Below are 14,478 nucleotides of genomic sequence, written 5' to 3'. Positions count from 1 at the left end.
ACAGTCTTTGAGAACACATGAGTACAACTGTAACAATGCCCTAGTCTTTGTGAGGCATATACCTAAACCGAGTCTTTTACAATAATAAATAAAACAAAGGTTCATAAAGGTTCACCAGGGGACCATTTTCTTATAGCATAGGGACAGTAATGTTGTTCCTTCTTCCGAAACCCATACCATATTGCACTTCAATTGTTTTTCAACTGTCAGTCATTGCTGACCTGTGCTTTTTAGTGGAGCAGATATCATGCTTTGGCTCGAAAGGTACTGAAGGTATAGTATAGAACAGCTTATTAAATGACTATATGCTGTAGTTTAAACATTATTATTTGTTAGCTGTTAACAGGAAGTTTACTTTCTAAAGAAGGAAAAACAAAGATTCAGATCAATCACATCTAACTACACCAAAATAAATTTAATATACTACACACAAATGACTACACACAAAATACATTTTCTGGTCCAAAGGCGGAAGGACAGTGCTCCTTAGCAACATATGACAAACCTTGTTTCCTGCCTAAGGACATTAGTCAACATTGTGCACAAGTCCTGTCACTCAGGCAATGGTGGTAGTTTTACCAGTTAGCATGTCCTCCGGATGCCAAGTCATGAAGCAGCACTCATTGTTCTGGAACTTTCAGAACTGCACTTGTGTCAATGCATGTAACCACAGTGCTTTGTGCATACCATCATGGTAACAACATGCACAAATTACGTGTTCATCTCTGTGTATGCTATTCAATACATTTGGGCCTGTGTGTCCAACAAGGCTAGCCAGAAATAGAATTTTGACATAGGGATGAAGGGAGAGACACAATGGGGTAGCGTGAAGTTCACCTTTAGTTGCAAAAGCTTGCTTATATCAGTGAAACTGAAAAATTCTGAGAAACCTAATTGAAAGTGTGTTTATTGTTAAACGATAGGATGGTGGCTACCACTCAATATGAAAGATCAGAGAAAATATATATTGTTGTTTGTGACTATTCAGATGGCCATTGGGTTTGAATTACAATGTAAGTCCCTTTTCCCTTGGTAGCAGAGCAGGGGTTACTCCTGGTTAATTAACACACCTGGAGCCAACCAAGGCTCCACCCAGGAGTTGTTAAAAAGCCACTCCTCCAGAGAAAGGATGTGGCTGGAGTTGTGGGAATGAGGCGAGCCACCAGAGTGTGTGAGCAGGCAAGATGCTTTCAAGAGGCATGAGGGTTTAGGAGAAGGAGCAGAACGCTGGCAGAATAGAACCCTGCAGACACACAGTCTCGGGAAGGGAAAAACCCTGCCCGAAGAGGGCAAAGGACCTCTCCCAGGCCTGGAGGCCTAAGGGAAGAGACCCTGCCAGAAAGGAAAGATTGAACTGAACATTTGGTTTGGGCACTACCACACCCAGTGGGGTTGTCGGTGGTCAAGAGCCTTCCCTGGCAAGGAAGCCAGGAAGGGCCCCTGTCCGAGCAGGGTACAGACATTGTCAGGGGGCACGGAGAAGTAACCCAGGGAAGCTAGCAGCTTTCCTGAAGCCATAGTGCGAGGCTGCTACTTGTAGGGTCCCTGGGTTGTAGCCTGGAGTCGAGGGTGGGACTGGCCTCCCATTACTCCCTACTGGCCATTCACTGGAGGGGCAAGAGTCCCAGCAAAGAGGTAAGGGCCTGTGAGAACCAGAGACAGGACTGGGAGCCAGCAGGGAGCGGCCATCTTAGAGCAGCTATATTACCCTTCCCAACAACTAGAGGGTGGAAGAATACTAAAGGGTGAAGCAGTTCCCAGACATACCACTAGAAGGAAGCACTGGACCCACTGAGGAAGAGCTTTGCCACAATTGCTGATCCTGTCCTGCTACCTAATACACACAAATGACATGAATTGAAGACCCCATTCTGTTGCTCTTCAGCCTTCCCCAGGACCCACATTTCAGTGCTGTATAGTAGAGTTGGTATAACCATGGTTCTACAGATCTGCAGTTTGTGGCTAGCAGGCTACTGATCAAACACACTGAAACAACATACTGAAAATCTTCAAAGTGCCCCTTAATGCACCATATTTGAGCAATTGTTGGTAATCTTTTAGTGCACCTAATACTATATGAAAATGTGGTAAAGTTTCTCATTGCAAAGATTATTTGGTATTGTACTTGCACTGGCATTTTTCTGACAATAATTCTGAAGTACAGAAACCTATGGCGACAACTCATGTGTTATTCTGTATCTCTATTCCATGTCTCAGTTTTTGGAAGTTAATTTGTAGCTCTCTATTTTACATACCTTCTTTATCACACAATTGCTATTTGTATTTATACTGGAAACTGAACACAAACTGTTTTGATTTTTACTTCATTGAAAAATTGGATAAACTTTTCAGATGCATCTAAGTGACTTAGGTGCCTAAGTCCCATTTTCAAAAGTGATGTAGGCATTTAGGAGACTAAGACTTATGGAAAGTCAATGGGATTTAGGCACCTAAGTCACTAAGGGTATGTATACACTGCAACCGGAGGTGTGATTGCCGCATGGCTTGCCATGTCTGCACTAGCTTTAATCTTGCTAGCATGGCTAAAAATAGCAGTGACGACGTGATGGCCTGGGCTTCAATATGGGATGATCATCAGGGACCCTGTATGCATACTTGTGTTCCAAAGCTGTGCTGAACCTGTGCCACCACATTGTTACTGCTATTTTAGCCATACTAGCTAGATTAAAACTAACACGTGTAGGCCAAACTGTACAGCAGTTACATCCCTGATTGCAATGTGGACATACCTGTAAGTCCCTTTGAAAATTTTACTCAATATGTAACATATTAACTGCTGTTTCAAGTGTATCCCTTATTTTTATGGGTTTGTTATATTTATAAAATCAACACAAATTGAATAACTGACAGAGAGCATCTCAAAAAAGTGCACAGAATTTCAATAGTATTCTCCTGATCAGATGTCAGACACAGAGTATGCCAACACCTTTCTGCAGCATTCTGGTACTAAGGGATATTAAATCCTTTGTTTTGATCCAAGAGCCTTTTGGAGAACAGAGGCAGACTGATTTACTTTATACCATTCTCACCAGGTGGAAGAGGCTGCAAAAAGAATTACTGAAATGACTGCAGAGTTTGTGAGCAACAGCCAATTCTTTTGTTTGCTTAAGAAAAAGATAATAGGGAAAGTGACATATTTATACACTGCCTATAAATGCTTTGTAAACTACTTTTCTATCTACCTCAGCATAAGATAGCCAGCTTTTCCACTCACTGCTCATTCCAGCCAGTTTTCATTAGAAAGTGAATGTGTTGCAGATGCTCCCTGAAGAGTTGAATACACTCGTGTTTGCTGGTAGTTGCTTTTTCTTACCAGAGTATTTCCTCTAGAATAATGAGGCCAGTAGGATATGTGCCAGTGAAGACAGGGAATATGTCTCTGTGTCATGATTTACATATCATGGTCATAATTTGGTTGTTAGCAGCTGGATATGTTATTCCTTCTTTCCTGGCATAAAACAGTAGTATGATATGATTGCATATTGTTAGGAGTCGCTGTGTTGCACCCCAGAAATGACTGCCATTCATTGGTAAGATTTCACTCCAACACATTCTCTTTTTAACAATCACTTGTCAGTAAGTGGAAAATCTGGCTCTCCTATGTGGTGATGGATAGAAGGAAAAGTGAGGAGGGACAACAGAAATAATTACAGAGTTTTAGTGAATTTTGTCACATAGCTTTTATATGAAATATCAAGGACCTCACACTCACACACAGAGGTTGGGCAGGATGAAAATATAGCTAGGGATGTATGCACTGTGGTGGTTCCGCATGCAGAAGGGACACAGGGATCAGTACTCGCATTCATGATCCCATCATATCCTATGGTTCAACCATGAGACCATGAGCCATCAGCAGTCCTTAAGGGGTGAGGCAAGCAGGTGGTGGTCCATATAAGAGCCATCTTTCATTGCTTTGGGCTAATCAGTCTCAGCTCTGACTCCTCATAGAGAGACATGGACCTATCGCACAATTGTGCAACCAGAGTGCATGCACCTCTTGAGCTGCATCATCTATAGAGGGCTCCTCTTTCCTCTCCCTCCTCCCCATTACACTTTATGCAACTGCATATGACACTTAGAGTCTCACTTAGAGTCCATGAGGAAGTAGCATGTGCCCAGGAAAGAAGCCAGTCAAGAAGATCTGTGACCTAAGACTTGAATTTGGGGCAGTCAGAGGCAAGGGAAGCAAGAAAGAAGTCAAGGGAATATTGGTTATTATTGGTATTGCTTATTATTATGATTATGGCAGCACACAAGACAATTGGCTGCCTATCAGGATTCCACATAGCACCCACAGCATTAATGATTTCAATGATTTGTATGCTTAGACTTTATGGGGAAATAAAATAAGAATGCAAAGCCCAACATTAGCATACTGGTAGGCAAACTACATAGAAGGGCACACACAAAACCAGTCTCACCTTTTCAACTCTAGTGCTGGGGAAAACCACAGAAAGTGCACAATTTGGATGCCTTCTGAACTATCTGAACCATCTCCCAGTAGCGTACAGAGGGTCTCCAGCGCCCGGGGGCCAAGCCTACATTTGTGCCTCCCCCTCCCCACATGGGGCAGGAGGGGTCCCAGAGCTGCCCCCCAGCTGCCCCAGGGAGGGGAGGGTCTGTACCTGCTAAAACAGGGATAATATCTTTTTCAAAGTAACGTAAAGGAAAGTGAATGAGATTTTAGACAAAGGTAGCTTTAAATGGTACCATAATGCTAAGTGATAATGAGGTCAATAAAATGGGTTTTGGTTTAATATTCTACTTTAACTATTTTACTTAAATGGCAGGAATATAATGGGAAACTCTACATATTTACGCTGGACTCAGTGCATGTTATATTTAACAGACCAGACTGGAACTGCAGTAGAGTAAATGTTAACAATGAAATGTGACTTTCATATGGCAAAAAGCTATGACCCTCAGCAGCTGTTCCTTCTACTAACTCACATTATTACGTACTGAGCACTTTAATCTGTTGCAGAATAAATGCATGTATAAGCACTTCGTCAAAGACTGCTTCATGATTAATTTATTGGGTACCATGGAAAGTGTGCAGTATTTTAACTAAAGATATAAGTGTTTGACAAAATTAACCTGGTAATCAAAAGCATATTTTATATAACACTTATAAATCAAATGAGATCTTAATAAAAACACTCTGAGAATATAGATGTGATTTTATAAATAAAGAGCAACAACAAATTTAAATGAAGACTACATTTTAAAATTAGATGCCTGATGGCACAAAAGTCAAGAGAAGGGTATGTCAAGGATCAGACATGTGGGGTTTGAGAGATTTAATGAACAACAAAGGGTGTGTGGGGGGGAACTGGAAGGCTCCACACACCCATCCACCTTCTTAAAGTTAAACCTAATAATTGCAGATGTAGATCATGTTCAATTACTTGTTACCATTTGCTATTAATTTCAGAAGTGTCAAAATATCCTCTCCCATTCTCTCAGGCAGTTTCTTTCTACAAGCCCACTATCTCCCCTCCCACCTCTTGTTCTTGTTCTTTTGAAGAAAATAAAATAAATATAGCTGTATCCAAGTACAAAAAAGCCCAAGTGATTCTACTATAAAACTCATTTCTGGAGATTATTCATCAAGATTCAGTACAACGGTTATAGGATAAAGGAGAAAACAAAAACAAAAACAAGAGAAATGAGCAGAGGAGGAAAAATGCTGCAGTTTGAAGGGAGAAAAAGAACCATTTCTTAATCATGCTATGGATTTTCTAAACTCTTGTGAATCCATGGGTCCCCTTCCAAATTTATCCTAAGTCATGCAAAAGGCAGCTTTAACTGGAGATGCATCTGCAGTGGCTCAAATACCTCTCACATACTGTGATTGCCGGGTTTTTTTTACCAGACTTTTGAAAGAATCCCCAATGCATGTTGGGGTAGAAGAAAAAGACATTTTTTTCTCCTCTACAGGTGCTCTATGATGTCAGTGGAAGTTATTTGTATCCTGAAGGAGAGAATAGGGACCCAGGATTCCAAGTTTCACTATTTTGATTAACCGACCCGCTTCCTATATTTAAATTATGCACTATACCCTACCCTTCTCCCCATTATAAGAAATGAAAGGTGACTGGATTTAGATGGACATAACTTGTATTACAGTTCTCTAGAGACGTCTGGTTCTCATTTGTATAGTCATTTGTGCAAAAGTTCTGAACCTTTTTGTTTAGTGGAGCTGGAGGAATATGGGTGCTCTGCAGAGCAGGTCAGGAATTTCTTGACAAAACCTTTCATCAGAAAATGCTAATTTATTGAAACCGAAACTGAGTGGAAATGTATTGGTTTTGGCTTTGATTAAACTTTCACCAGAAAGTTTACTAAGGTGCAGGATGGAATTTCTGGTCAAAATGAGAGAGAGATATAGACTCACCCCAGAATAGCCAATAGCCTGAATCAGGCAGAGCAGGGACTAGAAGCTGGGTTTCCACATCCCAGGAGAGTGCCCTAACCATTGGGCTATTCTGGGGTCTCTCTTGCTCTCTGTGAAAAAAATTTAAAAGGTTTAGTTTCTGTTCCAATGTGGAATGTAAACAAATTCTGAAACCTTGAAAATTTTCATGAAACAGAATTCTCATTTACTGGCCAGCCCACTGCGTTAGCGTCTCAGGGATTATACTGCTGGGTTATACTATTATGTTCTCAGACAGGGGAAGCATTGCCTGTAGCAGATGTGTCTCTGTTGGATGTTTCTTTTGTTGTGGTTTTTTTTTTTTTGGGGGGGGGGGGGGGGGGGGTTCATCTGGAACAAAAAGCCCTGTGAGTGGCCTGGGCTTCTCAGTTTCTAGCACTTCCTCCAGTTAAACTACCTGTTCTCCCCACCTGGCAGGACACAGTGCAGGTGATAGTGGGTGGAGGCAGAATGTGATCCACTCCAATGATCCTCAGCCAGTGGAGCAGTCTCTATAGGATTGCTGTCGTAAACAGAATTTAAAGCAGCTATTAGGCTTCTCTACATATGTATAGGGTCATTTTTGCCCGCAGACGCCTCCAGGACTGGGGTAGAAGAATAGTCATATGGCAAAAATCTATGATGATCATCAGTTGTTCCTCCTACTAACTCATACTGTTACTCACTGTGCAATTTAATCTGGTTCAGAATACATACATGTACAAGCACTCAGTCAAAGACCGATTCATTATTCATTTATGGATTCCAGAAGCCCTGTAATAGTTTACAGGCACCTTTCTCTCCTCATCCCAGGTCCTGAATGTTTGCAACATGACCAAGCCCCAGACCAAGCCACATAACCCTTTTTATTTGTTTAATTTTCAGTGTTTTTAAAACTTCCTTTTGTGTTTTGTCCATTATTTCAATCTCAAGGAAACAAAAAGAAAAGACCAGGCATCTGAGTTGAGTTTAAAACAACACAATGTATTATAAATAAATATTCTCTATGGTTCACTAACTATACTTAAATTATCTGCATGTTTTATCGAGTGATCTCAAGGTAGCTGAAATGAGGATCAATTCCAGCTACTTTAGTAAGAATTCAAATCTTTTAAGAATGTTTTTGTTACCCTATGGTAGAAATCAATAACAAGCAATGACAAATCAGTTTAAAACTTTTTAATGAAATCTGGGTCGATGCCACTGCCGCATACATTTACTGTTCCAAAATTCACAGCAGAAAACGACATGATCTCCATAACAGAAGACTTCATGGCTAATATCAAGCAGAATTACATCAATGAATCTTATTGCTGGAACACCACTATGGCACTGATCCTGGAAACACGTGGGCATGTACTTTAAGCACATGGGAAGTCCCATTGACTTCAGGAGTTCTCACTATCCATAGAATCATAGAGTTGGAAGGGACTTCAGGAGGTCATCTAGTCCAACCCCTGCTCAGAGCAGGACTAACCTCAGCTAAATAATCCCAGCGAGGGTTTTGTCAAGCTGCATTTTAAAAACCTCTAATCTTGCTCTAATCACTAGAACACACTTCTTCCTATACATAGTGCTCAGTATATTATTTTTAGTTTGAGACAACGATAATCTATTCAATGACTGATCTTCTGTCCCAAAAGCCATAGCTTCTTGAGGAGTCAGGAGAAATTTGGAGTCCAAGGACTGGTTATTTCCTTGTTGGGAGAGCACTTAGTGTAGAAATACTTCCCAAATCCATTAAAACCCTTTGTAAAGATCATATGATTGGCCTTGGTCACTATCTCCCATCCTCTGACAAAGACATCAATCAAAGGCTCCAACCTAACCACTCTACCATGCCTTTCAGTGCCACAATTCTTGGGCACTGACTAGGTCAAAGGGAGATATTTCCACTGAACTTATTCCACCTACAGGGAACTTCTGCCCTTTAGATTCTATGAACAAGTACAGCTGGTTGGGAAACAGGAAAAAAAAAAGATGAAAAAAACCTATGAAAATAACAGATGAAAAAGATTAAATCTGAGACATCTTCATCTTTCCACAGAGGTACAGAGACAAATTTTCAGAAATTTCTAATTCCTATTTTAAAAAGTGACACAGGACCACATTTTTAAAGGTATTTAGGCAGTGCCATGCTAGGTGCGCAACACTTAACTGACTTAGGAGCCTAAGTATCATTTTCAGAAAGGTATTTAGGCACTTAAGATTCTAAATCCCATTGACTGTCAATTGGATTTTGGCTCCAATATTCTCAGAACACAAGAACAACCATATTGGGTCAAACCAATGGTCCATCTAGCCCAGTATCCTGTCTTCCATCAGCAGCCAATCCAGGTGTTTCCAAGGGAATGAACAGAACAGGAAATCATTGAGTGATCCATCCCATCGTCCACTCCCAGTTTCTGGCAATCAGAGGCGAGGGATACTCAGAGCATAATATTGCATCCCTGACTATCTTGGCTAATAGCCATTGATGGACCTATCCTCCACGAACTTAGCTCATTCTCTTTTTAACACAGTTATAGTTTTGGTCTTTACTACATCCCCTGGCAACAAGTTCTACAGGTTGACTATGCATTGCGTGAAGAAGTACTTCCTTTTTGTTTTAAATCTGCTGCCTATTAGTTTCATTGGGTAACCCCTGGTTCTTGTGTTATGAGGAGGAGTAAATAACACTTCCTCATTCACTTTCTCCACACCAGTCATGATTTTATAGACCTCTATCATATCCCCTCTTAATTGTCTCTTTTCAAAGCTGAAAAGTTCCAGTCTTTTTAATTTCCCTTCATATGGAAGCTGTTCCATATTCAATCATTTTTGTTGTCCTTTTCTGTACCTTTTCTAATTCCAATACACCTTTTTTGAGATGGGGCGACCAGAACTGCACGCCGTATTCAAGGGGTGGGCATACCATGAATATATATAGTGGCATTATGATATTTTCTGTCTTTATTATCTATCCCTTTCCTAATTGTTCCTAATATTCTTTTAGCTTTTTTGACTGCTGTTGTACATTGAGTGGAGGTCTTCAGAGAATAATCCACAATGATTCCAAGATCTCTTTCTTGAATGGTAACAGCTAAATTAGACCGCATCATTTTATATGTATAGCTGGGATTATGTTTTCCAATATGCATTACTTTGCATTTATCAACATTGAATTTAAATTGCCATTTTGCTGCCCAGTCTCCCAGCCTTGTGGCTTCCCTTTGTAACTTTTTGCAGTCTGCTTTGGATGTAACTATCTTAAGTAGTTTTATATCATTGGCAAATTTTGCCACTTCTCTGTTTACTGCTTTTTCCAGATCATTTATGAAATGTTGAACAGTACTGGTCTCAGTACAGACCCTTGGGGGACGCCATTATTTACCTTCTCTCCATTTATTCCCACCCTTTGTTTTCTGTCTTTTAACATAGTGAGTTTTTCATTGGAATAGTGAAATTATTTTAAAAAGTACTGTTTAAAAACTACTGTTTTTTAAGGAACAGTGATACATTATGCAAAGATGGTTTAACATGGAAAAACAGTTTTACTATTGCAGTAAAAAGTTCCCTCAGAGAACACTGTCCTCTTCCTTCAGGCCCTGATTTAGGAAAGCATCTCTCAGATTCAATCGGACTTAAACATGTGCTTGAAATTAAGCATGTGTTTAACTACCTTCTTGAGTTGGGGCTTAACACTGATCTGTGGAGGCATAGTGAGCTACTGGAAGCCTCCCTCTCAAAATCACTGACTCAGCAGAGCCTGCTGCAATGCCTATGTCTTATCACATGTATCTTCTTTTCTTAGGAGTATTTAAATAATGATTTAACACTTTAATACCTGAATGAGACAATTTAGATTTTCATACACTATTATAGAAAGCAAGCAAAATAGATATTATGAAACTATGTATCTTCATGGCTAATGAAAATGGAGATTCAGTACTTTACCCTTAACATTTCTTGGCGTATTATCACAGGGCTCTGATAAATGTGTGCGTGTTACAATATCAAGACACAATGAGATGTTTCCATCACAACCTTCCTCCATCTTTTTTAAGCACAATATAAAAAAAGGTCCTTGGCTATAGTGTAAAAAGAAACATTATCAGTATTGACAAAATATTCAATAATTCTTCAAGGGTGAACAAAAAAAAAAGAAGTATTTCTTTCACTGTACACACCCTCTGTGTATTTGGAGGCTTAAAGTTACTGAATCTTATGTTTTATCAGACAGACCTTAATGCAGTTCAATTCACTCCATTGATTTTTTTTAGAGGAAATGTTTTGCTCAAGGGTACTACTGAAAGGTTATCTCACCCAAGGCTTGATATCTAGAGATAAATTTGTTTTCTCATAAAACAGGACTCAGACAACAAATCCCAGTCCCTTTCTCTTTTCAGAACAATATGGCACTCAATGCTTTGCTCTTCTTGAACTCAGACAGAGACACATCAGAATTCATATATTTGGGTCTGACTGTAGTTTGCTTTTGGATAATGATTTGCTGTGTCTAATCACACCTAATATTATACTCTACAGAATGTAGGTCTTTTCCTAACTGAATAGTTTACTAGTTCCAAAGTGGGAATAGTTACTGAAATATCATTTTCAATCAAATATTCACAGGGCAAAGGTATTGTTCAAATGATACACAGGGAAAGCAATGGTGTTCTTTATAGACATGGGTATTTTTTTAGGTCGGAGATGTGAACATATTCATTTTAACATTTATCAAATGGAATGTCTGGACACTTTACAGAAAAAGGTGACATCTACAAGGGTTTGTGGTGGTATTTGGAAGATGACAAAGGCTATGTTATTTTGTATTGATGTCTGAGACTTTGATAGGCCCTTATTCAGAAATTTTTTAGCAGTAATACCATCCTTTTTTAAAAACAGTTCCGAATTTCACTCCTGCTCAGGTAAATATAAAAAAAGATACCCAACCATGCATCTTAGTTGAAATATAAATCTAACGCACAAGAAAGACAGCATACTGCCTTCAGCAAATGGTTGTAACAGTTCTCCCCTACAGCCAGTGAAGTGAGAAATATATAAATCTCTGGATGGAGCCATTACATTGTTTTGAAGAAATATGGAATTTTTTCTAATTTCCAATTACAGACCTTAAATAATAGTAATCAATCTATTCTTCCATGAAGTCACTGGACATTTTTACCTTCTTGCCCCATGCAAGGAAATATATTTATGGATTGACATTTTCATGTTCATTTTGATACTCACCTAGTTAATTATTCTAGAGTTTGTAACCCATCTGTGAATTTATTTATTATATCTTGCTTCCTCCCTTCTTACTCTTTCTCATACAGATAAAACAGAATTAAGCATTCTTATAAGGGTTCTTATATATAATGGAACTATTTGACTGTATTTGCCAATTGTTTTCTTTTTGTTCTGAATTTATTGTATTTTTACCTGCCTTGTACAAACAACAAAATGAACATAAGCATCAAGAAATTCGAAAGTTGGTCTTACCTGATCCATTAGCTGGGAATAGAGTTCATAGCAGTTGTCAAAAATATACTTGTAGGTGGAGTCCAAGCAAGCTCTGACACAGTCTTTAACCACCATACTGGCTCGAGGTGGACTCTGCAATTCCAGGACCTTATAAAATATTTAATAAAATCAGAAAATAAGAGAATTTCAGAAACAGCTGGACTAGAATAATGTGTACTGTATGTGTAATGAGTTATCTGTCCAATGCAGAATTGGGAATGATGAAATATAATAAAGATCAATACAATATTAAAAAGTAAATAGGTTTATGCACTGTGGCCTCAATCCAGAGAAGCACTCAAACACATGCTTAACTTTAAGCAAACGGGTGGTCCAACAGAAGCTTACTTCAATAGGACTATTCACATGAGGAAAGTGACATACGTGCTTAAGTGACTGCATGATCTTGCCTTTAGGCCCTTATTCAGGAAAGCAGCTAAGCACATCTTTAAGAGTTTTCCCATTCTTTTCAATCAGTGTCTTAGTGCACAGAAAGCTACATATTTTTGTAAGCACTGGTTTCTATAAACATTTAACCTATCCATTAAAATACATACATTTATGCCTAGTTTCATCTCAATACACCATCTTTTTGTTCTGTGCTTGTATAGCACTGAGCACAAAGGAGTCCTAGTTCAATACTGAAGCTCCTAGGTGTTACTGAAATACTAATATTATACTAATAAGATGTGTCTGTTAACACACTATTAGAGGAACAAAAATTTAAAATGTATGTGTTTCTGTATTTTGAGCCAGTTGTAGCAATTTGTACCTTTTCCTTATCATGGGTAAATCTTGCTCAGCTTATTCATGATCATCTTGATGTTGACTGCTTGTATATCTATGGCCAATAGATTTTGGCCATAATGTCATTAGCCTCATTTTGATGTTTGAAATAATACTAAAACACAGTTTCCAATAGGAAATGTCATTCTTCCTGATAAATACCTTAGGTATTTCAGCTGCTTTTGTTTGATTTTCTGTTTATTCTGTTCACTAAACCTAGCTCTAATCTTTACTCCAACAGAAAAGCTTTAAACCTAATTTTAACTGAGTTTAAACAAATGTTAGAGATTTGTTAGAGCGCAGACAGGACAATTGCCATTTGAAAAGTAATACTCTCTCTCCTTGAATGGCTTCTTGTTAAAGAACAATGATAAAAAGTCAACAGAGCACTGACTAGGTGAGTAATATTTGCTCTTAAAGGTAAAGCATTCACCCAGGTGTAAGGTCTGCATCAGAAAAGCAATTTCTATGGTTCTGCCACCAATGAAAGGGTCACTTCGCAAAGCAGTTGCTCATAGCATTGAAAAGATGAAAACCCAAAGGCAAAGTGTTTGAACAATTCAATATCAAGAATCACTGGACAGTAGAGGATATCTTCGCCTGGCTTTGGAGGCAAGAAAAACATTGGGTCTACTCTCTGCCTAGCTTAGAAAGATGACAGGAGTAAAGCTGGTTTCAGTTATGGCAAAGGAGCAAAATTAAACAAAAGGTTCTTTTTTTAAATACGGTGTTACATATATTGTTAGGAGCTGCAGTTCAATAATATTTCTTCAGTTAAACCAGAAAAAGATAAAGATAGTTTGCAGCACTTCAGTATTTTCTTCCTTTTGCATTCCTTCAGTATTTTGAAGATTTCCATTTAGCTAAGATCTTCAGAAAGCTTAGGGATTTAATTTAAAACAAAAAGCAGCTGAAGTATATTTAGAGACTACAACCAATAACATTCCATATCTTAAATTGAGTCTCAGTGCAGGATTCATCAAGCTAAGATATCAAGAACACACCCTAATCACTGAGGTTTCATAGTGGTGATCAAGGGTAGCAAATACAGTCTGACTTTTTCTAGAAGATAAATGTGCACTATGTTTCTCTGGTGCCAGTAACAGAGATAAAGTGTGGTACCTTCATTCGAAAAAAAGTGATGCTGGTTAGCAAGTCTACTGTTGATTTCAGGTCTTGAAGCCTTTCAGGATTGCTGCCAGGAAAGTTATCCTAGTTAATTGGGGAAAAGGAAATAAGTATAAGGTTAAAGGCAAGACCCTTAAAACGTTAAGAAGAAAAGCTTTTAGGAAAACAAAGAACGCGATAAACGCAGGGTGGGATTATCGAAAGTGCTCAGTGTTGGTCCTTCTATACTCCCACTGAAGTCAATGTAAAATGCCTATTAACATCAATTGGAGCAGAGTTAGGCCCAAACTGACCATTTTTGGAACTTACTGTCTGTGATACCAACATATATGTTTTAAAATATTGCACTGCCAAATCTAAAAAGCTCATAGAAACAATACTGCGATAAGAAGGTTAAAGAAATCTATGCATGATTTAAAGGAAACTCTTTTATTTGCTCTCCATCATGTCTAAATCAGTTCCAGGAATAAAGTTAATAGTTCCTTAATAAGTTTAATGAATGGGAATTTATGTGAAGTACTAAGAATTCCCTAGGTTTCCAGGTAGATTGATAGCCAGGAAACATTTTATGTGGTCATTTAATAGACTCATACTATCAAAGGACTAGTCAACTCTCCTTA

At 38.6% G+C, this 14,478-nt stretch overlaps 1 protein-coding gene across 1 annotated transcript in view; it reads right to left on the bottom strand.

Annotated features, from left to right (window-relative positions):
• UNC13C (unc-13 homolog C) overlaps positions 1 to 14,478 on the bottom strand; it is a 325,566-nt gene that overhangs the window by 135,191 nt on the left and 175,897 nt on the right. The window contains 2 exon segments of the mRNA XM_067555862.1: positions 11,924 to 12,052; positions 13,853 to 13,942. Coding sequence (XP_067411963.1) covers positions 11,924 to 12,052; positions 13,853 to 13,942 — 219 coding nt within the window.

The sequence above is a fragment of the Emydura macquarii genome, unplaced genomic scaffold (genome assembly GCF_026122565.2).
Source record: "Emydura macquarii macquarii isolate MOO-44397 ecotype Brisbane River unplaced genomic scaffold, CSIRO-AGI_Emac_v2 contig_1644, whole genome shotgun sequence".
Taxonomy (NCBI): Eukaryota; Metazoa; Chordata; order Testudines; family Chelidae; genus Emydura; species Emydura macquarii.
This window is presented reverse-complemented; position numbering and strand designations above follow the sequence as displayed.